The sequence below is a fragment of the Lygodium microphyllum genome, chromosome 30, assembly GCF_053477565.2.
Source record: "Lygodium microphyllum isolate KBCC chromosome 30, Lygodium_microphyllum_v1.1.10, whole genome shotgun sequence".
Lineage (NCBI taxonomy): Eukaryota > Viridiplantae > Streptophyta > Polypodiopsida > Schizaeales > Lygodiaceae > Lygodium > Lygodium microphyllum.
Window position 1 is genome coordinate 78,584,777 of NC_141164.1, and position 26,682 is coordinate 78,611,458.

Genomic DNA, 26,682 nt, shown 5'->3' on the forward strand with positions numbered 1-26,682 from the left:
TTGTATGCATCTCGAAACGCAGTAGACAGCCTCTGAATGTGTAAAGCAGCAGCAAACACAGATTTGGAGAGTTTGGATCAGGCCCAACACCTCTGGGACAGCTTGAACAGTGGGCAGCAGGCTGAATACAATCTAGAAGGTGTAGACAGGAGTAGAAACTGAAAACGCAGCTGAATTTGATGAGGTGGAAGGCTGACAACAACAGCTGGGCAGTAAACACAGATTGTATGATGACATCAGCAGATAGGTGGCAATAGCAGTGTGAAAATGCAGCTTGGATCGATTCACAGTAGCAAAACGCAGCAGTTTGCAGGCCGCTTTGCTGGAGGAGAAGGGTGAGAACTATGACCTGGTGGATGATCAGCAAACACCAGCTGAAAACACAAGCATGGACAACAGCAAACTGATGCCAGCCGATGCAAAAGGGCTGGATGCATGTGTTTGATAGTGAACAATAGCTCGAATTGAGATATCCTACGGTGAAGGGGTGTGGACAGTAGAGAATTGGGTACCAACAATTTACAAAACCAAGCTAAGTGGTGGGCAACATATCTATTTAAAGTTGGGGTTGTCTTATGGGACACAAACACTCTCTAGGAAGACATCTGTTCATTTGGAAGTTTGGTAATAATTGAGTCTTAGGGCTATATTAAAAAGCTAACGAGTTACTAATCCGGTTTTTAAAGGTCAATATCCCCTCTTAGGCCCAAAATTGGAACTAGAAAGGGATTGTAAACATAGATCAAGCCCATAATTACCCCAAGGTGTCCTACCCTAAAGCAACTAGGGCATCGGGCAAAGGGCGCATGTCGGTTGCTCAATGACCTACCAAGACTATAGAGGCGATGGTTATCTTTCCAAGGGAGCCCAAAGGGTCACCCCTAGAGAGGCCAAGGTATTGGACAAAGGGTGTTCGTTGGCTACTCAGTGGCCTACCAAGATTGCAAAGGTGGATGGAATCAGTTTGAATTGTTTTGGTTTAAAAAATCTAAAAAATGTTTATGTCCTATCAAGTATCTGTGCTCCAAGGCAAAAATGAAAGGGATAGTCAAATCCAATACGCAACAAAATAGACAAGGTATCCCGACTACTTGTGGGTGTTGGTGAAGAAGGAAAGTATAGTGAGTATGTGTGTAGACTTGCCATAGAAATTGCCTAGAGAGACTACCATGTAAGTTGCCATGAATATGGTGGATCCAGAGTCGACCACTCTGACAAAAAAGGGATACTTATGCACAGATGCATGTTTGCAAGAACAAAATGCCAATGCATGGGATAATACAAAGGACAATGTAATAGATCATGCTCAAGCAAAATGTTATGCAATGGTGCCACTTGGACAACACCCATGTAGAGGAATTGTTTACTTGTCCGAGCCCCCTTTTACAATCACAGTCATCGTGACTATACAAATAATGATACAAAGTACAATAATAATGTCAATGATGCAAAAGTAATAAAAAGTGAATCAAATCTCCTTTAATCAATGAATACCTGAATTTTTTATTACTCTATTATATAAATTAAGGTCCTTCGTGAACAAATATCTCAAGATACGCTTATGTTTTCCAAGTAATTTCCAAAGCCTCCTTTGGGAAGAAAATTCTCTAGGATGTTGTTCCAAATGAGAAGCGATTCTTGAGACTCGAGAAGTTAACTAAGATACTTGAGATCTAGAAGATCCAATACTATCATTCTTAGAGTAAGATACTTGAGATCTACAAGATCCAATACTATCATTCTTAGTAATCAACAGTGAACGAATAGAGATATTTTTGCCCTTAATAATAGTAAGGGATGCTGCTTACTCTCAATTAACTTTTATCAAACCAAGAAATCCAACCATTTTTTGCATTGATTTAACAAAAATTTAATACTTTGATGGTTTTGAACAAAGGGAAGAGAAACAACAAGTAATCAGTTGAGGATGCAAGAGAATCTTTGAAGAAGAAATTATTATCTATAAAAAAAAAAGCTTTTGAGTTTCTCAAATGAATTTATTGATTTTAAGCCAATAAGAGTGAAACGCATGTCCAACCTCAAGGAAGATAAGAACTCGAACTCAAGAGGGGAAGACTCCATGTTGGTCGAGAGTGTGAAGCCCCATCAAGGAAGGGAAACCAAGATAAGGAGTGCCAAATGATCCAAGTCTTTTCTCCAATCAATGAGTGTTATTGCTTTGTGCAACCTTCATTTGCCTTCAGTAATGAATAGGTTTTTTAGCTGTTTGAGCACCTCTGCTTTGATACTATGTCCAAAAGGTTTGGAAGAAACATAGTGTGTATGGCAAACATTGTCACACAAAAGAAGAATGAGGTAATGAACCATCAACAATGAATTGTGATAAATGTTGATAAAATGGAATGAATCCTATGGCGTGGTGTCTCAAGGATTGGTACCAAGCCAACCTGATGACGCTGATTGGAGCTCGGAGATGATCGGATTGTCTTAGTTGATCAAGTGGCAGCACTTGTGATGCTTTGTGGAGGGAGTGAAATGCAGTCTTTTGGGTGGGGGGATGCTAGAAAAGAAATAGGTGATGGGCAGCAGTAGAAGGTGCAAAATGTGGTCCTTAGGAGCTGTTGATGGTGAAGAGAAGCAGCTTTGATGATGATGGCAGCAATGTAGAGTGACCAGCAGCAATAACACATGTTAGCAAGGGGGCAGAGATGATGCCAGCTGTTTGAGCAGTGGCCAAAGGCTGGAAAGGGCCAATGCAAGAGCTGGTGCTCGAAGAAAAGTGTAAACTACAAAATGTAGATTTGCAGAAGTAGCCGACAGCAGTATGAGCCTTCAGGGATGCTGGGTGGCTTGTCAACAGTGGAAGGAGTAGTAGGGTGCCTTGACTTAGATGATGCCATGAGGCTGCACTCGAAACTAGTCACGTACTGAAGGAAACGCGTGGTTAGCTTGTTGGAAATGGAGGAAGAAAGAGAGAGAGTGAACACAAGACAATGAGCAAGAGTGGACAGCAGTTCCACTCTCAAAAGTTGCAAGTGCTAGGATTATAGAAAGAAAGCACAATAGGTCTTAAGTAAGTTAGATCTATCGTTAACTCAACCAGAGTTCATTTAACTCTAGAACTAACTCTAGAAGTGGTGACACAACTTATTAATGTAGTTGTGTTCACACTACAAACCAACTAACTAAAACATTGGGCATCGTCCATAGAATTTGGCAAATTCTAACACCCCCTTGCATTGTCAATGTGCTAGAAGTAGATGAAGATCAATCACCAAAGGGTAGCAAGTTCAAGGATTTTTGAATAGCCTCAAACTTCTCACAAGGAAGTGCTTTGGTGAAAATGCTTGCAATATTCTCTTGTGTAGGCACAAATCTCAAACTGATCTCTCTTGCATAGCATCTTTCTTTGACATAATGGTAATGTATCACAACGTGTTTCATGAAACACAGGATTCCGTGCCACTGGAATAGCACTCTGATAGTTAGAAAGAATGGGTGTAGGACCCTCCAAAGAAATCTCTAGATCAGCCAACAATCTATGCAGGAATGCACATTTCACTGTTGTGGTGAAGGTTGCCTTGTACTCAGTCTCACAAGACGAGGAAGCCAGTGTAGGCTGTTTCTTACTTAGCCATGAAATGTATGAGCCTAGTGTTTGCATCACCAACCCAATTTGAATTACTGTAAGCTGGTAAATGCAAGTCTCCTCCTTTGGGAAATAATAATGCATGTGATTGAGTACCTTACAAAGATATGAATCCACTTAACAGCTTGCCAATGTACGGTCTATGGGTTGTGCATATACTTGCTCACCTAAGATATTGTATACTGAATGTTAGCGCATGTGTTGCAAAGGTAAATAAGACAACCAACAGCTTGGCTGTAAATTGCAAGATCATGCATTTCTTGACCATCATGTATGGATAACTTTAGGCTTAGTTTCATAGGAGTGCACATAAGTTTGTAATCTTGCATATTAAACCTATGTAATAGCTTATCCACATACTGTGACTGTGACATGATGATACCATGCTGATTTTTGGTGAACTGAATCCACAAATAAGAGTGTAGACATTCCAAATATGACATAACAAATGCATGTTTTAATTCAGCCTTAAAATCTACAAATTTTCCCTTTGTAGGTCCAGTGAGCAGCATGCCATCTACATAAAGAATGATAATCAACAGCTCTCCCCCCTTCATTCTTAATGTATAGAGAGAGTATTCAGACTATTTTTGAACCCTTTGTTGGTCCAAATGAGCATCAATTTTAGAGTACCATGCACAAGGAGCTTGTTTGAGACCATAAAGAGCCTTATGTAGCTTGCATATTGTGTGCTCTTTCCCTTTAACCACAAACACCTTGGAGATTATGACACATAAACATCCTCATGCAATCCCCATTCAAGAATGTTATGTCAATGTCCAACCGAAGTAAGAGCCATAATTTGCGACCATAGCAATCACACATCTCACTGTAATCATACGGGATGTAGGAGCAAAATTTTCCTCATAATCTATGCCCTTCTTCTAAGCATAGTCTTTTGCTACCAATTGTGCTTTGTATCTTTGCGTTGGAGTTAAATAACCCATTTTGTGCCAATGGCCTTCTTACCAGGTGATAAATCCACAATATCCCATGTAGAGTTAGTGGCAATGGAGTCTAAGTCATTTTGCATGGCTTGCATCCAATTTACATTTTACTGAGTTTAGTCCGCGAAAGTAGGCTCATCATCATTAATATTAGCCAAATGTGCTCCCCTTGCATCATATGCCACATGTCTATTAGCCCTTCTAGTGCATTGAGGTAAAGGAGCATCCGCTTTACTCTCTTGGAGAGTTTGTAGCAGCCATCTTGGGATTAAAAAGCTTGAAATTTCTTGCACCATTATCGAAGAAATTGCGTAATGTTGGCAATTTCGGTGGAGATTTATGCATGGGAACTCGAGTTAGGCAAAAGCCCCGAATTTCCAAAAAAATTTCAGATAGTAGGAAAGTTGGTCGAAGAAAAAGCAAAATTTTTTGAAAACCCCCAAATTGCAAAATATTATGAGCAGGGCTGAGAGAGGCTGTGTGTGTAGAGTTGTGTTCAAGATTGCGTATAGGAGTGCATGTAGGCTGAAAACAACAGCAACACCTTTTCCAAAATAGCAACTTCTCTTCTAGAATAGCAGCTCTTCCCTCCAAAACAAAAGCTTCTCTTCCTTTGTCAATTGAGTGGACCTTGTGTGGGTGGCATTGGCTAAGTGGTGGAGAGAGAGAACCCACGTGTCTAGCTTTGATACCAAATGTTGGAAATGGAGAAAGAGTGTGTGTGAACACAAGACAATGAGCAAGTGTGGGCAGCACTCAAAAGTTGCAAGTGCTAGAATTATAGAATGAGAGTACAATAGGTCTTAAGTAAGTTAGACCTAACTCAACTAGGTTAATTTAACTCTAAAACTAACTCTAGAAGTGGTGACACAACGTATTAATGTAATTGTGTTCACACTACAAACCAACTAACTAGAACATTGGGCATTGCCCATAGAATTGGCAAATTCTAAAATAGCTGATGTAGCTGGTTGTCACACTCAAGGAAGAGGGACGCAGGCTGAGACAGCAAGTGGAGAGGTAGAGGAGAGTGAGGTGAATGTGAACAACAGTGCCCAATGCATGATAAATGCCAAATAATATAATAAAGCCTTTTTGGGGCTGTGATTGGAGACGGAAAATAGCAGTTAATGTAGTACAACTATTTGGTGATCTGGTTGACTGTGGAGTGTAACAGCTGAAATAATATATATTATGGTTCAAAGCTTGTGTTGAGTAACTAGAAAAATGAACTCATTTGCATCACCCTCCTGAAGTTTTTTGATGTTATGTGCAGTATTTTTGTGTTGTTTGAGTGGTTGCTTTATTAGAGCGATTGTTTAGGTTTTGGATCCATTATCTCACACTACTGTTATTATTTTTTAAAAAATTGTTTGTTTTTAGGTACAAGTTTGATGATGAAAGAGTAACAAAGGAGAAATCAAAAACTGCTTTAGAGGAACAATACGGTGGAGAGGAGGAGGTAGTGGCCTACTATTGTGATTGTGAACTTGCAAGGCTGTAATGTGCAACTTTCTTGAGTGTTTTAATATGCTAGTTAACACTTCTCACCAATTGCTATTTAGCTGCTCTTAGTGTTATAAATCCTTTTTGTATGATGATTTCATATTTGTAAGGTTCTTTGGTCCTTGATGTTCAACTTCTTCTGATTTTGTATCAAAACTTATGATAGAAATAGTTTATGTTGTCTTGCAGCTTCCACAGACCAATCCGGGCTTCAACAATGCCCCTTTTAAGTTCACAAAGTATTCAAATGCATACATGCTTGTTTATATAAGAGAGAGTGACAAAGATAAAATCATTTGCAACGTGGACGAGAAAGACATTGCGAAACATCTACGGGTTACTTTTTTCACTGCTGAGTCATTGAGTTTGTCTTGCGCATGCTTAAAATTTCCCCCCTAACAGCAATGAACCACTTTTTGTTTTTAGATGAGGCTTAAGAGGGAGCATGAGGAAAAAGAACGGAAAAGGAAGGAGAAAGCAGAGGCCCATCTTTACACCATTATTAAGGTGGTTATTGTGACAATGATGCTTTTTTAGTATATGGTCCCTGTTTTCTTCATCCTTTTTGTGAACCCTGATATCATTAGCCAGTTAATAGCTGTATGTGGGTATCACAGGTAGCTCGAGATGAGGATCTTGCGAGTCAAATCGGCAAAGACATCTATTTTGACCTTGTTGATCATGACAAAGTCCAGAGTTTCCGTATTCAAAAGCAGACCCCCTTTATCCATTTCAAGGTGTGCAGAAGTTGTATGCAATGGATTACTTATATGATAGAATGACAGTACAGTGAATATAGCAAAAATTTGCAGGAGGAAGTTGCCAAGGAGCTTGGGGTCCCTGTTCAGTATCAGCGGTATTGGCTTTGGGCCAAACGTCAGAATCAGACTTATAGGCCAAACCGGCCTTTGACAGAACTGGAAGAACATCAGACGGTTAGTGGTTTTTTGGGTAGCATTATTAGACCATATCCTCAATAAAAGCAGTCCAGCTAATTCTAATCTTGTCATTTCTGTTCTTCAGGTTGGCACCTTAAAAGAAGTTGCAAGCAAAGCCAACAATGCAGAGCTAAAGCTATTTTTGGACGTCCTTGCTGATGAGGTTTTTGTCCTTTATGACTCATTATTTTCCTTCTTCTCTCATGTAATTCGTAAATACACCTGAGTGGTCTTTTGTGCTGATAGCTACAGATAAGAGGTTTAGGCATGTGTACAAAGGGCTATTGCACAATCATCTTCGTGCACTTGCATACATATGTATAATGTACTGTGTCTAGGAGGTTTAGGCACACATCAAATGAGGGATCTATTGCAGGGAGGGACTGCAAGTCTGTTTTCTATATGATAATGAACAATATATGCCTCTTCAGCAGTTTGTTTGTAATTGAGCCCATTCTTCTGCAGCTTTGATTGTGAGTGGTTGCATAGCATAGGATTCGGAAGGGAGCTTAATGTGCTGTAGATTTACTTAAGTCAGAAAACATGTTCTAAACTGAAACCAGACTCTTGCTGACAAGTTTCAGAGACCATTAAGAGTGAGAGTTGAGAAGTATCAGGACTTCCTTTTTAAAGAACCTTCTTGAAGAAAAATATCAATGCAGAATGCACACATTGGAAATGTAAACTTGAAAAGCTAAATTCACGGAATGAAACTACAAATGCCTTTGACTAGGACAAAATGTGTTCTTAAATGATTCCTTTCCTATCATGCTTGTCAAGCTGGAGATCTAGGTTTTTATGTACTCTGGGTGTTTTCTGAAAGCAGGACTTGCAAGTCTCTCCTTTCGAAAAGACCAAAGAAGACATTCTGCTATTCTTTAAGCTTTACAACCCAGAGACAGAGGAATTACGGTAATTTCAATTTTATTTAATGATGATGTTTTAGTCTTCTTGATGATTGAGATGGTAATGCATCATGCAAACCTATGAATCAGACCGCTGCTCTACTTGGACTCTCAAACTAATTCATGCATTTGCTTCTGTTTTACACAACATGTGATCATCAGTATGATTTGCACAAGTGAAGCCCTTTTAATCAATTCGTTCAATGGACCTCTTCACACTTAGTTATGATTGATCAACCATGTCCATATTACAATCAGTATGAATTAGTTGATTGTGTGGATAATCTGTCTGTAATTCTGTGGGCAGTTACATCGGCAGAACTTTTGTTAAAGCAAATGGTAAACCTTTAGATATCTTGCATAAGTTGAATGAGATGGCTGGGTTTGCCCCTAATGAGGAGATCCAACTCTATGAAGTAACTCTCTCTCTCTCTCTCTCTCTCTCTCTCTCTCTCTCTGTGGCTCGTCCCTTTCTGGGCAATGTTTTGCACATAAGCACCTGTCTTCTTCTCCTGCAGGAGATAAAGTTTGAGCCCAATGTGATGTGTGAGGTCGTTGAAAAGAGGTCTTCCTTTAGGGCAAGCCAGGTATGAAGTTAGTCTTTCTAAAACTTTTTAAAGAAAAATGTTTTTTTTTCCCACTTGTATGTTTCAACTGTGCTAATGAATAATCAATTGCATGTAAGCTAAAACCTTGAGTCTTGCTGTGGTGTACTCAACAATCACAGTTTCTACAACATTTTCGAATGGCTTGGCTCATAATCCTGCCTCATATTCCTTTCACAGCTTGAGGATGGCGATATTATTTGCTATCAGAAAACTTTGACTAGGGAAGCTTTGCAACGTTATCGCTACGCTGATGTTCCATCTTACCTGGAGTATGTCAACAATCGACAGGTAATTCTTTGGTTTGAGCCAGTTTAACCTTTCTTGGATACTTCTGTATGAATATCAAGGTATTGCAGATCATTTAAAGCTCCAGCATGGTTTGAGTAGAATGACATGTTTATAAACTTGTTACAGTTGTTTTTCATTCCCATTCCTCGGCCAAAAATACTACTATGCTAGAACTGTCAGTAGATTTCTAATAATACATGCATCTGGAGAACTTTGTGTATGTAGTTTTTGTAGTCTGAGGCTTATGTGCAAGTCTAAAGTTTACAGCTGACAGATTAAATACCTGTTGCAGATAGTTTGTAGATCCATCTTAAATAGATAGCAAACTTAATGCTGTAGGCATACTTGCCATATATGCATGATTAATGAAGTATCAAAGGTGATGTTTGACTTCTTGCTAACCTGTTACATGCTTTACATGCTTAGCTACCCGTTGGCGGCTGTATAGCCTGTGCAAGTTTCAGGGTCAGTCACTTTTGATTATAGATATTCAGATTGGTATTAAAGTGGCTTCCCTGGCTTCTCTATCAATCAATTCACGGGGAGGAGGGAGGAGGCATATAATCCTGCCAAGTGTTCTGGTCTGCTATCTGCATCCTTCAAGAAGATCTGCAAGAAACAAGCAAAGTGGATGCTGATGTGGAAGATGACGTGCTGGTGATGAAAATGGCCTGAAGGATGGGTTCAGCCTGTTCGGCGTCTTCATGGCCGCTGTACAGCAGTATGAGATGAATCATGACGTCAGCAGGTAGAATGGGAAGTATCCGAGGAAGATCTATCAAAATGCTGCTGTATGATGACGCCTGGCTGCAAGAACATACAAGGAAGGTGCTGTGACAGAAAACGTAGCCTTGTGCAAGGCTGGTCTGATCAAATGCAGCCAGAAGATTCCCTATGTGTAAAACACAGCCTGGTTTGAAGTTGCCAGCAGTCTGTAAAACTTAGGGGGAAGGGAATTGGGGGCAGAAAATGCCGGCTGAGAATGGCCTGATTCTGATATAAACAGCTGGAGAATGGGCTGCCCTGCAGCTGATCAGCATATGGATGATGTCGCCCAGCAATCTTTGCTATGAACAGATGCACTTGCAATGGAAGGAAAGCACGAACATGGAGACAGAAAGGAAGTGAGAGATTGAAAAGAACACAATAGAATGAAGGAACAACACTAACAAAAGACACAATGACACAACGTTGCCACAATCAGGCCCCAAGACCCAGCTTGGAGTATCAATATGGGGGTGAGACGGAGGCAAGAGATGAAGATGATAATGAGAAGAGGGAGCAGTGATGAAGGATCTGGTTTGTGTCAATACCATGAGCCTCTTTTAACAATTGACTGACTACGCAGATGGGCAGCCTATAATTAGGGAAAGATGGCAGCAGCTGGTGGACCAGCAAGACATGCAATAAATGCCAAATAAAATGGCCTGAATGCTGACCAGCTGCTTGTTGCTGTCTGCCTTGCCCAAGACAACGTATGCCTGCCCAAAAACAGAAGAACTAGGCTGCCTGGACTGAAATGCAGGTGTAGACCTCCACCTAAAATGTCTAGACAAAAGAGATGACAGACAATTTATAAATACACTGTTAGAGCTCCAAATGTCATTGTCTAACTCAGATTGAGGCTCATAGGCAGGAGATGACCATACATGACACACATGATTGCTAATAGAATCTTGTTTGCCAATTTTTAAGGGCAGCGTATTTGAACTTGGGCACCTGTCTCACTTTTAAGTTAAGGGCAGCAAATTTCAACTTGTGCACCTGTCTCACTTACAAGCTACATCCTAGATACGTGTGTCATTACAAAATGCCATTTTACCTTATTTCTTCTACATATTCATCACCCGTGGTGCTCCAAACTTCTTTTTGAAGACAAATTCGTAGTGACATCGTCTGCATAGTAAGGCTAACCTTAGGTTATCTGAATGAAGGAATCTTAAATCCACTTAAAGGGTTCCCCTCTTAGTTCCTGCTCAACACCTTGAGATCTAGCTCATGATCAGCTTTTTAAGATGTAGTGCACCAGCTTCTATATCAGCAACTGCTTAATTAGTATAGAAACAAGAAAGAACTCAATTGGTGAAGGCCAAAGTCTGCTGAAATTTGATCATAAAGTATGTGCAAATCCTATCCCCTAGAGCGTGGACACACCTAGGCATCTGAGGATGGGAGGAAACTACATTGGACAAGACATGTCTCAGCTTATAGAAACTGCTACTACAGGTGACACATTGCTGTGTGGAAAGGATGCAGGATTCCACGATGATGATGCCAAGTCATGTGCCAGAGAGAGAGGCTGAGAAAAAGGGTAAATCTGAAAATAAAACTGAAAATCAGGGCAGATCTGAAAATAGGGCTGGAAAGAGGAATAGATCGCAAAGAAAGAGTGGGAAAAGTGATGCAGTGTCACGTAAACCTCAGTTGTCGGTTGTCAATATGGTTTATCACACTGAGTTGGATGCCATGAAAGAGCAATATGTTGTTGATTCGAACTTTGCTAATATTTATGATCAGCTTTGCAATGCCCAAAGGCATGGATACTTTGTGTAAGAGATGGATTTTTGATGATGCATGGACGATTGTGTGTCACAAAGCAGTTAAGGCCTAGAGCTATCACTGAAAGTCATGCTCCTCTGTATGCATGACATAGAGGTATTGATGCCACGGTCAAGGCAGTGGAGCATTTCTTTTATTGGCTAACTTTGAGGCATGATGTAGAACAATTTGTTAAGACATGCATTGTATATCAGAAGGTAAAGCATGATAGGCAAAAGATGCCGGGTTTATTGCAGCCCTTGCCTATTCCAAATAGGCCTTGGCAGAGCATTGCAATGGACTTTATTTTTGAGCTTCCTAAGACACCTACAAGGAATGATGGGATATGAACTATCATTTGCAAGTTTTTCAAACAAGTCCATTTTATTCCGGCGAGGAAGAAAATAAAGGCTGATCATATGGCACGATTGTTTTTGAAGCACATCTTTAAATATCATGGTATGCCAAAGTCAATTATTAGTGATTGAGACCCGCGGATGATAACTTTATTTTGGAAGGGCTTGTTTGAGAATATGGGTACCATGCTGAAATTCTCATCATCTTTCCATCCTTAGACAGATGGTCAGTATGAGGAAGCTAATTCCACAATGTTAGATCTTTTGAAGTGCTATGTTTCAGACCACAAGACGTAGTGGAAGCAGTAATCTTGGTTGAGTTTGCTTACAACAACACAGTGTATAGTTCTACGGGCAAAGCTCCATTTGAGGTGGTAGAGGGTGGTAAGAAAGTAACCCCTATTTTGCACACAAAAGAAAAGATCTTTGAGTTTGATTGCTATGTGGAAAGCATGGATGTAGCTTAAGAGAATGTTAAGTATGCGCTTCTAAGGTCACAGGATAAGCAAAAGAGAGCAGCTGATCGTCATAGGCGTGCTTTGCACTTTGCAGAGGGCGATTATGTATTGCTGCGATTTGAAAAGGCACGGTTGAAAAAGATGAAGGGCAAAGAGCGATTGTATCCAAAGTTGTCTATGAGATACTATGGGCCATTTCAAGTGTTGGAGAGGATCAGTGATGCATGCTATAGGCTGAAATTGCCTCCACATTGGTGGATACACAATGCCTTTCATGTGAGCTTGCTTAGACCTTTTCATGGAGATGTGCGAGAGGATGTCTCTGTTGAAATTCAGTCGGAGGTTGAAGAGCTCGATGAAATATTGGTACTAGAGCAGATTTTGGCACATAAAGAGAGGAAGATTGGGGATAAGGGTTCCGGGAGATACTTGGTGAAATTTTAGAATTATTCACCTATGGATGCCAAATGGATGGAAGAGGATGACTTGGCAGACCATTCTCAGTTGTTCCAGCTTTACCTTGATGCTTTCCAGTTAGAGCCGACTTTAGTTCGGGCTCAATCATGTTCAGCAAAGCAGAGGTCCAGAGTATTACTTGATGCTTGTGAGGGAGCTAACACCTCCGCTCCTCAGTAATGGACAGCTCTTGTATGTAGTGGATCTCGAATGTATTCAGCATGTATCCAAGGTATTGCGTTGATAGTATATTTGCCATGAGGTCACTACTTAGTGTACTAGTCACTGTGAGATGTATGCAAATGAGTATGAGTTTTACCCGAGCACTGGAACTATACTTTTGCATCAGCTTATGCTCAATTTGACATGAATTTTGCCTCAATTTTGAGACAAAACTATGATCAGTTTCAGCTCAGTTTTTGATTAGCTTGAGAACTGTTTATGGTCACTTTTTGGATCAGTTTTGCATTGATTGCTGGTTAGTTCTTGCAATGAGTTTGTGATCAGTTTGGGGTCACATTTGCAACAATTTGTGATCAGTTCTCAGATCAGCAAGTGATCAGTTTATGATCAGATTATGCTCAATTTTCAATGGTTTACATCTAGTTCCATGGACAACATCATATGTTATGATGCCATTGATGTTTCAGCCATGGTTTATGCTTGGTTTTCGCTATACTATGGTTTGGTTTTGCTAGATGAGGCGAGCTTATGAGAAATGGACATATCATATGATCATCTGGCAATGTTTTTGAGATTCTTTGTGAGTCTTATGTTATGATTGGCTGGTAATTTTCAGCATATGTTGGACATATGGAAAGGTTGAACAACAATGCGCGATGTTGTGTTGACTATGATGCCCTATGGAAATTCCAGTGAAGTACTTTACTTTTGATGCATTTGGCAGTGCGATCGAGGACGATTGCAAGGATTTCAAGGGGAAGGGCTGTCATGAGGACATGTATTTTTGAAAACCTCACTTAATATGTGGATTAATTTTTAATCACATGGTTAAGTAAATGTTGCACATGTGAGATGCAACTGGGATTAGAGTAAATTTATGAGCCCAGGACTTGAGGAACTCACGGGATGTCAAAGGCAAAAGTTGCTATAAGTTGTCGCACAGGTACTTGGTGGTATCTGGTTCCAGTTGTTGGCCTAGGTCATTCATTCGGCCATAAGTGTCAGTTAGTGACACTAGAGAAGTGGCGTTTAATGGTACCTAACACCAATTTGGTGGTCAAAGATGGCGTAGAGATACTCGGAAATGGAAGTTGTCTAGCCAATTTAATTATTGGCCAATCAGATTATTTTTCAAGGCACCAAAATAATTATTAGATTAATTTTCAGTATTTAAAGACTGAAAATTAATATTTAATTATGGATAATACTGAAAAAACCATTTGGGAAGGCTGCCACTTGACAAAAATGCCCATGCAAGATTGAAAAACGTCTTTAGAGGTTGGAGAGAGGCATTTTTAGTGGATTCAGCCTACAAGAGAGAGGGAGGAGATGCTACTAGTCTGATTTGCAGCCATTGAAGGACCTTCTGAGGTAGCCAGGGGTAGGAGAAGACCAATCAAAAGCAAGTGACAGCATCTACATGCTATTGAGATAAGGCAGCAGCAGTAAATGACTGATTTTCTTCGGTTCATTGCATCTACAAGCTGTTGTGGCAAGGCAACAGTTGCATTTGACTGATTTTCAGTCATTCTTTGCGACAAAACTCTGAATTCTCTCTCTACAGCTTTCTCTCTCATCTCCTAGCCATTTCACAGCCTTGCTCCGAAGATCTCAGCATTTAGACCCTTGGAGGTTGAGAACTTGGAAATTTTTCTGTTGTAAATCCTAATTCACAGCAGAAATTAGGGTTTAGCAGTAGCCTTAGGAAGTGTGCTAGAAATTGGAACTCCAAGACTTGGATTCAACAAAGCTGAAGATGAATTTCAGCTAAATTCAGGTGGAGGACTAGCCAGCCATTGAATTTGGGGCATTTCCATCGTCCATGAAGTGGGTGAAGGCCAATTAAGTACCCGAATCAAGGGGCAAATCAGATTGAAGACTTGCTGGTCACTTTGGACAGCAAGAGGAGTTTGGATTGCGAAGGGGATCAGGAGAATCCCATTATAAATCAACTTTTTCTTCAATAAAGCTAAAGAAATATTCAAAGGGGCGCCAATTTTGGGGCCAATCGGGTGTGCATTGTCCAAGATCAGTAGGTAAATTTGTATTTTCAGATTTGCATTAATTGTTTTCTGCTGTAATTAAGTTGTAATCAAGGATGCACGACCCATCCACGAAGGGAAGGTTGGTTACAGTTACCCTAAACCTAACTGTGTTCTTTTATCAGCCTGTGCTTTGTTGTACGATTGTTATTTGTGTTTCTGTGTTAGAGCATTTCTTTACAGACTATTGTAGTAAAGGTATTCCTTTTCTCCGTTTGGACTACTTAGACCTAGAGGGAAAGCTATCTGAACAATCTCCAAGGGGTTTCCCTCTCCCCCTTGGGTTTGTCTTATATTGACCTTGTGGAAGGTATTGTGGATGCAAAATGCGTATTTCATGGGATACATGCATAGAAGTGGCCCAATTCAATCCTCAAACTTTTCTCTATACCATGAAATGAGATGCACATTTGTTGGGACATTTAGTTGATGAAGTTTGCTCTCTCTCAACTTGGGAGGATATTCCACTTTTGGGGTGATTGGCAATTCATTATCTTCATCTTAGTTAGGCTCAGTGCTTTAATTGTATAGTTCATTTTATTTGTATGAATGCCTTGTGTTGCTCCTTTTGATATGGAGAAACTAGCTGTATGATACTCCTATAACTCAAAGTAGTATATCAAGTTCTAATATCAGTAGAGGAGGATCTGGAAGTGGAGACATGCTTATAGATATTCTTGGTACTTTACGTTTTGTGTCTTTTAAGCATATTTTTGGTGGGACTCATCCTCAATTCCCTTCCCTCCCTCCCTCAGTAGGTGATCATTTAGGTTTTCTTCCTCATGCTTTTAGGAGCTTCAAATTAGACTCGACACTCGCATCTTCTACTTTAGGTTTAATTTCTTGTATGCCTACCACATTAGGCTAATGATATTTTGTTTCTTCTCTAGGCCCTTGATCATTTTCCCAAGCTAGCTTAGATTCTTCACATTTAGGTGTTGGGGCTTTTCTAGGTCTTCCATGTCACCATAGGTTCTCACTGCTATGCACCTTGGTATATTGTTGCCGAGAATGCCATCCATGTATAATGTATTTGTGATCTACCCCCAAGTGAGCACACTTGCTTATATTGGTTTGGTAATGTTAGCTATTTTCCTTATGCCCCTTGCTATTTATCCACGGCCACGTGGGTGCATGATATCCATCCTATGCTTATGAGGCAGTTCATTGTATTGTTTGGGCTACTCATAGGCTGTGATATCCTTCCCATGCTCCTAGAATACCCATCCATCCTCCTCGAGCTACTCATATGATGACCATGCCTATGCCTCCCAAGTGAGCACACTTGCTTATATTGGTTTGGTAATGTTAGCTATTTTCCTTATGCCCCCTGCTATTTATCCACGGCCACGTGGGCGCATGATATCCATCCTATGCTTATGAGGTAGTTCATTGTATTGTTTGGGCTACTCATAGGCTGTGATATCCTTCCCATGCTCCTAGAATACCCATCCATCCTCCTCGAGCTACTCATATGATGACCATGCCTATGCCTAGTTAGTGCAGTGCATTGTTGGATCCTTTGTGCATACCTCACTTACGTATGGTAAGTGCTTTGGGTCAAATCCTCAAGTGTACTTGAGTTCCCATTTGTTACATCTTTGGACATTCTGGATGGGCAATGGCAGCATTGGTTAGAAGCTTGGGTCATTGAGTGATTTTGTGTGAACGCAATAGTGGTACTTTATGGCTAGGGAAGTCAAGTTCTATAAATAGGAATTGATGCCCATTTGTGAACATTCATTGTGTGATCACTACGCTTGGACATGATGACCTGCGTTCATACATTGGGATGATGTAGATTGGTGGCATGGGATGCTGACCCTCTTGTGAGTGTAGTCTAATATGCTACTAGTCCTGGGCTCGAGGGTGAATTCGTTTGGCTCTATGGTTGGGAGGTTGTGCTACACCTTGGGATATCGAGGGTTATGTTAGAAAGAAAAGATATGTCAAGGTGAGAGAAAGAGAAGTTATTGAGAAGGGAGTTCTGTAGAAAAGAATAGAGTCAGCAAGAGGGAGAAAGAGAATGAAATGTTTTGTGGTGGCCAACTTGGTGGTTGCAGAGGCGATGCTAGCAGCACCACTGGTATTTAGGTGCAACTTGTTGAGGCATTGGTGGTGCTGGGGGATAGCTTGTTGGATAGGTGGTAGGTGTTGTCATGACCATGTGATCACGGTAGGTAGGTGCTGCACTTGGTAGATGTGGTGGTTTGTTGTGTGACATTTCAGTTGGATACCGACGTTCCTCGACTAGGAGATAGCCTGTTGCAAGTAACCTAGCTGGTGACCTTATGTATCCACATGTATAAAGGATCCATGTGGTGGGTTGAGGATTTGACTGTTTAGCCTCATCACATGACCATTGCATGCGGGGAACTTAGTGGGTCCTAGGCCTGCTAAAGGTTAGATGTTTGGGCAATTTATAGCTGTCTAGGGCTCTTTTAAAAATCACCTATCTTGTCCTACTTTTAAAACCTATTGTGCTTCTGCCTATTCTTACTGCATTCCAACAATACAAAGATGGAAAATTCATCTCTTCTTTCATTTACTTTCTCTCTTTTGCTCATCAACTTGAAATGATACCAACCACCCCTTCTTGCTCTCCCATCTCACCCATTTTCCTACTCTCTCACCACCCTCATCCAAGGTTGAACCCATCTACAGATGGATCTGTTTCGTCCGATCCATTTAGTCTGGTTGGATCTGTCCATTCAGGACTGGATTGGTCAATATGACTATTGGCGCCCCAAAGTGACCGTTGTGCAGACCGTTGTCATGACCATTGGCACCCCTTCTTGACCATTTTTCAGCCCCTTTTCTTGGCTAGTGGACTGGCAGAAAACAGTCCTCTTCCACTTCATTGTTCATCCTTAACCTTCATGCTCTCTTCCTTCTTATCAATCGTAAAGCCCCCTTCAACTCCAAGCCTCCTTCTTCCTTTTCCTCCTTTCTCCTCTTTCTTCTGATCCTCTTTCTCTTCCTCTCTTACCACCTTTTCTTCCTCTCTCTCTTGAGTCTTCCTCTTCCTCTTTCTCCACCTCTCTTTGTACCTTCTACATCTACCACCTTTTCCTCCACCTATATCTATCACAAGTTAACACCTCTTACAAGTTAACACCTCCACCTCCATGTCTTTCTATTATCATCATGCTTAGAGCCTTTTCCTTACACACCACTCACCTTGAGAAAGCCACTAATCGCACCAATGCTTATTGTTGGACTTGCAAGTATTGTGGTAAGGTCCAAACAAGTAGTGTGACATAGCTTCTCATCCACTTGTACAACATTAGTGGAGAATGTGGTCCATTCTCGAAGATCGCTTAATAGTGGTGGCTGATGAAATTATTGAGAAATATTCCTCCATTTCAAAGGCATCGGGCAAGGTCTTTGCAAGTATGGCCCAAGCTCAAGAGGAGATAGTCTTGCCTGACACATGTACACCAATAGCCACTTCTTCGACTACATCAATTGCCTCTATGAAGGGATTCATATACCTCTCTGATTCCCCTTCCATTTCAACCACCTCCACCACCTCCACCCATGGGTCCAAGAGGCTGAAGAGACAAGCTACATTTTGTTGGGACCATGGGATCAATTTCGGGCCCACTATTATTCCTTCGGAAGTGACAAAGGAATGCACAAATCAAATCATGGAGTGCAGTCTTTCTTTCCACATTCTAAGAGTGGATAGATGGAAGAGAATGGCGAAGGCCATAGCTGTCTGTGCATTCATGCGTGAGGTGGCATGGAGTTATCTACAACGACTTGTGCACAAAAAAGCTAGACAAGGAGAGGGAGTGGATCAATAAGTATCTCAAACCTATTTGTGCTAGTTAGCTGAAGTATAGATGCTTCATTCTCTCCAATGGATGGAGTGACTGAAAGAAAAGAGGTACCATTAACATACTTATAGTACAGGTGCTTCATCCTCCCTGATGGATGGAGTGATTGAAAGAAAAGATGTACCATTAATATACTTATCTCTTGCCCTAAGAACACTTCTTGTATGCTGTGGATGTGGGTATGAAGGGAAAGAGGACAACTGGCCAAGTCATCTACTTGTAGGGGACGATGAGCCACTTCTTGAGGTGTTGCAGTTGGTGGCAGCATATAGGTGGTAGTTAAAACTTACTTGAGGCGTGGTTTTGAAAAATCTTTATACCCATTGCTTGTGTTGTTGAGGATATCTCTATTTGAGAGCTAGAGAATGATGAGTATAGCAACCACCTTAGCAATGAGGTTTTTGTTCTAGGGACTTTAGGCTCATCTAGTGATAACCATGAGTCTTAGCTGAGTGATGGGTTTGAGGACTTGTTTGACTAGTATGCCTGCAGACTAGATGGATTAGACAGATCATACTTGACTACCCTACTCTCATCGTTTAACACGATGACTTCTCCTTATCATTATGGTTTCTCATGATGTGCCCCTATTTAAGGCCTCTATTGCGAGTGAACCCCAACACATGGAGGATGTCAATTGACTTATCTCGATCTTGAGGATATACTCACTATTCTTCAACATCAACCATAGCATAGATAGAGTAGCCATGATATGCTTGTAATTGCGTACCATACTCTTTCCATCCTATTGCATTACACTATTGGAAGACATGGTGGAAGTTAGTTTACTTTTTGTACCCACCCCCTCTATCTAGAATCCTCTATCATGCTACGGGACACAATAAAGAACTACATCCTTAAAAAATAAAGCAATAAATAAGTAAATAAATGAAATGAACAAAAGAAGAACAAGAATAAGAAGAAAAGTAAAAACTCTAATTTAGGCAGATGCGTAGGTGTCATCTCAAAGTGTCTTCTTCCTTCATGTTCGACGCGGATTTGTCACTTGGGAGTGATTCTCCAAACTCAGCTTAAAGAGATTCAATGACAAGTCGTCGAGCTTCTCACTCCCCATTTTCCACTTGGTACTTGCATGATGTATATCTTCAATTCCATCTAGATCCTTGTAAAGGCAAAAAGGAGGAATGTGATGGTACTAGTGTAGACTCATGGTTGGCCAAGTGAACGGTCTACTTCAATTTGTATTAGTTTGATGACGTGCAACGCATCGGCATTATACACAAACCATGCTTTAAGGGAAGGCATATGCTTGATAGGTAGGGTTATATCCCAATCTTGAGACATGGCAGAGTTTCAATCGATGTTTGGAAGGCATTTTGTGAGAGTGATGATCGGATTGAGAACTCTCACAAGCTATTTGAGCTTGACCTAGAGAAGAAGTCCTTGGATCATGTACTCAAAATAGTTTAAGGATCTTTTGCATAAGACTAAGGCCTTTGGATGATCAATAGTCAATTCTCTACATGTGTTACCTCCTTCGGTTATGATTGGAATATTAGAATGAGGTATTGCACACAACTCCCTCTACTTATTAGAGATGTCTTCACATATGCAAAGAACTTTGATAATACTTTGGTGGTGAGCAAGGTAGCCAATCGAGGGGCCTTGCCCTTTGAACCTTTGTGAGCATAAAGCTGAAGAAAGCGCCCCCTCCCCCACCCCCCCAAAAAAAAGAACTCCACATTAGTCTACTCTTGACTTATGGAAGTAGAAAGATGACATGACTCATAGTGAGGATCACTCCAAGAATCAATGTTTTGCATGCCATCAAACTACCATGGCTTCCATGGAGACAAGGAACCACCTTGTTTTGAAATTGTTTTACGACGATTGAAGTCTGGTGAGTAGGGCAGCCAATCGATGGGCCTTACCCTTTGGACCTTTGCGGGGACAGAGCGGAAGAAAGCCCCCAGAACAAGTACTACTGATTAGTATACTCTTGATTCCTAGAAGTAGAAAGATGACATGACTTGTAGCAAGGATTGTTCCAAGAATCGATGTTTTGCACGTCATTAGATTGGCCACTTTCATGGATACAAAGAGCCAACTTATTACGGTATTGTTTGATGATAATTGTAGTTACAATTTTCTTTCTTGTTGATTGGTGCAAAGACTTCAGCTACACATGGTACATGTTGATTGTATTTATTGTGTTCGATATGTGGAAATCCAAGTATGGATTGTTAGGATTGTTTGGTGCCATAGCTGGATCTTACAATTCAGCAGTAACTTAAGGCTGTGGACTTTGGACTCATGACTCTCGACCACGTAGATTTCACACTCACTAGTCATTCTGTCTCTTAATCAACCCTATGGGGTTAGCTTGAAAGAGGAGGACGAGATAGCTAGGGAGTTGCATGACTATCTTGCAAATGCTTCTTATTGAATCTAGAAAATCCCCATGGGGTGTGGTCATCCTTCTGGCTAAAAGGAAGGATGGCACGATATGCTTTTGCATAGATTGCAAAGGTCTCAATAAGGTCGCCATTGAGAATAGATATGTGCTACCTATGGTGGATGACCTTATTGATTGACTTTGTAGTGGGAAGTATTTCATCAAGATCGATCTTAGGTATGGATACCATCACATATGGACAGCTGCCGAGGATATCTCAAAAATTTTCTTGTATAGACACTATTAGTTCTTGGTCCTATCTTTTGGATTGACAAATGCTCTCACGACTTTCTGAAAAAAGATGAATGATTTGTTTCGTCTTGACATATCGGTTTATAATAAGTCATTGGAGCGACACGCATATCACTTGCATATGGTCTAATGTCTCTACACAATGTAAAGGATGTGGATGTGAAACCCACAGAACCATGGTAAAAGGAAATGCATTGTTTTGTTTTGGTGCTTTTGTTCTTCATATGATCGGTATCTTTAATATTGTCCCATGCAGGGAGCTTGATTTGATTCATACATCCCGTGTCTGTCTTGCCATTAGAGGGCTGGGATTATATTTTTACCTTGTTCTTTTTATTTTGAGTTGTTTATTAATAGCATTATCTTTTATTGGGAGAAAAATGCTGCTTAGAAAAAGGGCATCACTTAACAAGAAAATGAACAATGCTGATAGCAAAGTGAAAAAATGCTGACAATAAAAATATTGCTCATGAAGGTTGTACACTTTCGACGATTGGACAAGCCCAAAGAGGATGAATTTTGTTTGGAGCTGTAAGTCTTTCAGGACAACTTCAACACTGATGTGCTAATCATTACTAGAGTCTTAAGCTTGCCATATGATATGCATAGCCAGGTCACTGAATGTTTGGCACGATAAATGTGCAGATCAAAGCAACATTTTTATGATGATGTTACTGAAAGAGTTGCACAGAAAGTTGGTGTGGATGATCCCTCAAAGATTCGGCTGACATCGCACAACTGTTATGCGCAACAGCCTAAACCACAACCTATTAAATATCGTGGTGTGGAGCGGCTTGGTGATATGCTTATCCATTACAACCAGGTAATAATGAAACTGTCAATGGCATCATGCTTTTGACTAAACAAATGCACTCCCTATTTTACGGCTCTTGAAGGTCCAACACGATGTTTAACTATGTGAAGTTATGGTTAATCTCTCAGATGTCAGATATCTTATATTTTGAAGTATTGGATCTACCCTTACCAGAACTGCAAGGATTGAAGACTTTGAAAGTGGCCTTCCACAACTCCAAAACTGAGGAGGTAATCTAGTAACAAAAGTAGATGCCATTCTTCTGAGAAGTGATAAGAATGATATAAGTATTTTGGGCTACTTATCAGTTGTAAATCTACTCTATAGGTATACATTTTTGGTTATTATACTTAAGTCTGCTCTATGACCACGAAATTTGGCCACTGTGCTTATGTATACTCTGTGGTGATGAGTTTTTGGTTCAATGCTCTATAAGTCTTTGATTCCTCTTTGCAACCAATTCCAGGTTTCAGTTTACAACATAAGGCTGCCAAAGCAGAGCACTGTTGGTGATGTGATAAATGAGCTGAGAAGCAAGGTGAATGTGGATATATGGAGCAGAGTGTTTTATATTATAGATTCACTGTAATGCTTCACAAAGGCAGTTTATGTGTATTGACTAAAATAATCGGAAACTTTGATCTTTGTTATAAGGTGGAGCTCTCCAATCCTCAGGCTGAACTCCGAGTTTTGGAGGTTTTTTACCACAAGATTTATAAGGTCAGTGTGCAGGTCCCAACAACCCAAAACCCACTCCCACACCCACCACATCCATATGGCCCACAAACAAATGGAAAACTCAAAAATGGAACAAAGAAAACAAAACCTTCCCCACTTTTGCTCTTTAACAAGAAAAGTAAAAAGAGAAGTTAAAAGCATGTCTGTACGCCCCGCCCCCCATATGTCCGCATATCTTCTTTCTTGCTTTGCAATAAAGAGCATTACCCTTCCCATTTTCAAAATTACCTTTTTAGTTTTTTTTTTTGGGGGGGGATTCCTAAGATACGTCAGGAGATTGTAACAGTACTTCGTAATTTTATCTTCTTTAGAACAGAAATTGGCAAGATTGATTAAACTTTTCTTTCCTTTGTACTGCATTACTCAAATACTCCTGCAGATTTTCCCCCTAAGTGAAAAGATTGAGAATATAAATGATCAGTACTGGACCCTTCGGGCTGAGGAGGTAATTTCTAAACTTCTGATGTTTTTTGTTGCTGTCTCTGTAAATTTGTTATTATCTGTCTATATCTTGTAAATTTTTTATTATCTGTATAAGATATAAAGTACTGTTGGAAACTTAAGATCTGTTCAAGACTATACTAACTGTAGATAAAATTTCAAATTGAGATAAAATTTACACTTAGCTGAGAGAAGCTCACCTTAGGAGCACTTCAGTACTAAGAGCATTCTAATCATAATAAACTGGCTGCTGTTAGACCTTGGACTATGCTTTGCAGAGATACCCATGAGCTGACAAGATATATCAATAAATTTGCTTCGGGCAACTGTAGTTTTCATGATAATACACAAATATAAAGTTTTAGATTCTCATGTAGCACAAAAAAGTACATCCAGGAAAAATAAAGCCCTCCAACCTAAAAATGAGAGACGAGCATATATTACTGTAGAACTGCTAAATGCAAAATAACTGTAAGCCCGTATATGCTTTATTGCATGAAATGTTTTACAACACTGAAGGTTTTTATAAAATCACCAACACCTACAGCGAAGGCTAATGCACAAGAATAAGGTTTGGAATTCCATATGGCACAAAGAAAGTGTATCTAGGAAAAAGGAGCTGTCCAACCTAAAAATGAGAGACAATCTTAGATATCAGCATAGGAACTCCTATTTGAATGCATACCAATCATAAAACCTGTATATGCTTATCATAAGTGGTTGATTTACACAATTCAATGTTTTGATAAAATCAATAACACCTGCAGCAAACTAATATATACATTTATTTCATCAACAAAATATCGAATTGTAGCTTCATGTCTTGTGGAGAGTGCAGGGTATTGTATATGATCATCCACAATGGTATTCCCAGAATGGGATAAAATGTTTTAAAGCATCTATGTTAATATTATGTAATGGCTCTTTACTGAAGAGGTGCAAATGTTTTATCTATATGATGTCAAAAGAGTCGGGCAAAGTGCAAATGAAGTGGTACAGTGCAGATTGCTTTATATTTTAAAATTTAAATCATATGGATGAGAGTGTTACCGATCTTTTAATTCTGTATTTATGCACCATGTTTTTCCTAGATTCCTGAAGAAGAAAAGAATCTTGGCCCACATGATCGATTACTACATGTCTACCACTTCACACGGGATGCCACCCAAAATCAAATGGTGCGTGCCATGATGCAGTTCTTTTTTAATTTTTCTAAAACAGGGTACTTATTCAGATGACTCCTCTCTGTGTGCGTGCATGTGTGTGTGTGTATGTGCTCGTGCGTGCGCATGGGCGTGGGTTTTGTGTTTGGTGTTTTGGTTTTGAATTACTTCTTGGAGGCAAGAGCCTCAATTGTTTGCTAGTATTCATTATCACTTCTTGGGGGCAAGCATTCTATCTCTGCTAAAATAATTTCTGTATTACTGTTCAGCTGCAAAACTTTGGCGAGCCCTTTTTCCTTGTTGTTCGAGAGAATGAAAAATTGCTTGACATAAAGGTGCGGATTCAGAAGAAGTTGGAAATTCCTGATGATGAATTTTCCAAGGTATGCTGCAAACCTGCTGTCATTATAAGAATCAAGAGCTGTGACTTTCTTATCTGAAAACATGGGACCCTGGTCCTCTGCAGTGGAAATTCGCATTTGTATCATTAGGACGTCCTGAATATTTCCAGGACACAGATGTTGTAGCATGCAGATTCCAGGTGAGTAAAAACTATTTTTGGTTATGGTGACAGAATGCTGCTGCTTAGCAGTGTCTATACACTAACTTGGTTATGATTTGATTGCATTGACTATATTTGGATGTAACATTTATAATGCTGTGTGAACCTGTATACTAGAAGAAGGAGACATACGGTGCATGGGAGTATTATCTTGGTTTGGAGCATACCGACTCCTCACCAAAGAGAACGCATCAGGCAAATCAGGTTAAATCATTAACTCAATTTACTTGACATCTCACACATAACTTGCATTTTGTGAATACTGATTTGTCAGTGGACTATCTTGCTGCAGAACCGGCATACCTTTGAGAAGGCTGTAAAAATATACAATTAAAACATGGTGCTGTTGTGTATATCCCTGTGTAATCATGTCCCGCTATGCCCTCTGCTTTATCTACCGAACAAGCAGTATATTAAGGCTTTCTGCTTGCCATCTCGGGATGACATGGTACTAGGTGCAAGTTTGGGTTGTAAATTACCTGTTTTGTTTGGGATATTGTAGTGTGTCATATAATGGGAGAGCTAAAGAACATCACATTAATGTTGAAATAGATGGGCATGCAGCCTGGAAAACTCACAGAATGTTGCGGGAGATAGGCTGGCCCCATCTGAGATACTTTTGGCATTTTCTGGATATTAAGAGCTTAGCAGGAGGCTTATGCAATCTTAACGATTCTTGTGCAGTAGACACTAGGCCATGCATTTCTGCGAATCCATTCTTTTGTAGGAAAGGAATAACGACATCAGCAGTTTTGATAAATGATTTGCTACGGGAAAGCTGCAGATCGACTGCTACACTTGTAGACAAGTGATTTGAGTCATCCGAGTCAGCCTGTGTTGTTTTTGAAAGCTGCTACCTGGTCTGGCATACTGTCTCCAGAAGGGCTCCAGGGGACTGCTCTGTAAGAGGATGATAGTCCACATGTAGTCGTAGTTATAGTTTCTGAAGGTGCTGGTATGTGTCAACAGGGATTTGTTCTTGAGAAATCACAAATTATGGCATTGCAGGTGTCTCCTAGGGTTTATGAGATTAATTTGGGGGAAGTTTTGTATAGCAGTCTTCAGGTTCATACAAATATGTATTCAGGTTACATGATGATTGGACTTTTCAAGTAAATTACATGTAATGAAGATGCTTTTGAGTACACTGTACTTTTATACTTTGTCCTCTCATTCTATTATTGGAGATTGTGATCAGTTCTGCAATTGAACTTCATCTGATGTTTCACATTATGATAAGTGTGTGGATCAGGGTAAAATGACGGTGTAGCATTTGTGTATCTATGCATTTCAACACGATAAAATTTTTGATTTCCATTTGTCATGACTGCTGCTTTAAAAAAAAGTACACCTTTGAGTAAGATGTTCACTTCATTCCTTGAGTTCATTCGTAGTGTACTTGTCCACCAATTGGGTTTGCTTGTCAGAGTAGTTAAGTGTTGTTTCCGTCCCAAAACCCCTACAAATTGATTGTGAAAGCCATGTTCATTTTTCGAAGGATAAGGAGTGTCTTCTCAGTTACAATCTGACAAAGTTTTATGGAACCTGTTGAAGTGGGTCAGATGGAAAGCTATTTTGCACCTATTATAATGTAAATTCTCAATTATGAATGTCCTGAA

The 26,682-nt window shown here is 40.1% G+C and overlaps 1 protein-coding gene across 3 annotated transcripts in view; it reads left to right on the forward strand.

Annotated features, from left to right (window-relative positions):
- Nucleotides 1-26,268, forward strand: part of LOC148010017 (ubiquitin C-terminal hydrolase 13-like) — a 71,600-nt gene extending 45,332 nt beyond the window's left edge. Inside the window, exons 12-32 of one of the 3 annotated variants that reach the window (XM_087673167.1) lie at nt 5,941-6,019; nt 6,253-6,399; nt 6,490-6,570; nt 6,681-6,800; nt 6,876-6,998; nt 7,087-7,164; nt 7,828-7,913; nt 8,214-8,322; nt 8,425-8,493; nt 8,692-8,802; nt 21,821-21,876; nt 21,991-22,168; nt 22,288-22,389; nt 22,626-22,697; nt 22,814-22,879; nt 23,277-23,342; nt 24,430-24,516; nt 24,771-24,884; nt 24,968-25,042; nt 25,184-25,267; nt 25,356-26,267. In XM_087673167.1, coding sequence (XP_087529293.1) covers nt 5,941-6,019; nt 6,253-6,399; nt 6,490-6,570; nt 6,681-6,800; nt 6,876-6,998; nt 7,087-7,164; nt 7,828-7,913; nt 8,214-8,322; nt 8,425-8,493; nt 8,692-8,802; nt 21,821-21,876; nt 21,991-22,168; nt 22,288-22,389; nt 22,626-22,697; nt 22,814-22,879; nt 23,277-23,342; nt 24,430-24,516; nt 24,771-24,884; nt 24,968-25,042; nt 25,184-25,267; nt 25,356-25,397 — 1,945 coding nt within the window. In that variant the 3' untranslated portion in view covers nt 25,398-26,267. Of the gene's footprint in view, nt 1-5,940; nt 6,020-6,252; nt 6,400-6,489; nt 6,571-6,680; nt 6,801-6,875; nt 6,999-7,086; nt 7,165-7,827; nt 7,914-8,213; nt 8,494-8,691; nt 8,803-21,820; nt 21,877-21,990; nt 22,169-22,287; nt 22,390-22,625; nt 22,698-22,813; nt 22,880-23,276; nt 23,343-24,429; nt 24,517-24,770; nt 24,885-24,967; nt 25,043-25,180; nt 25,268-25,355 lie in introns of all 3 variants that reach the window. The other 2 variants (XM_087673166.1, XM_087673165.1) reach the window with 2 other exon arrangements.
- The last annotated feature ends 414 nt before the right edge of the window (nt 26,269-26,682 follow it).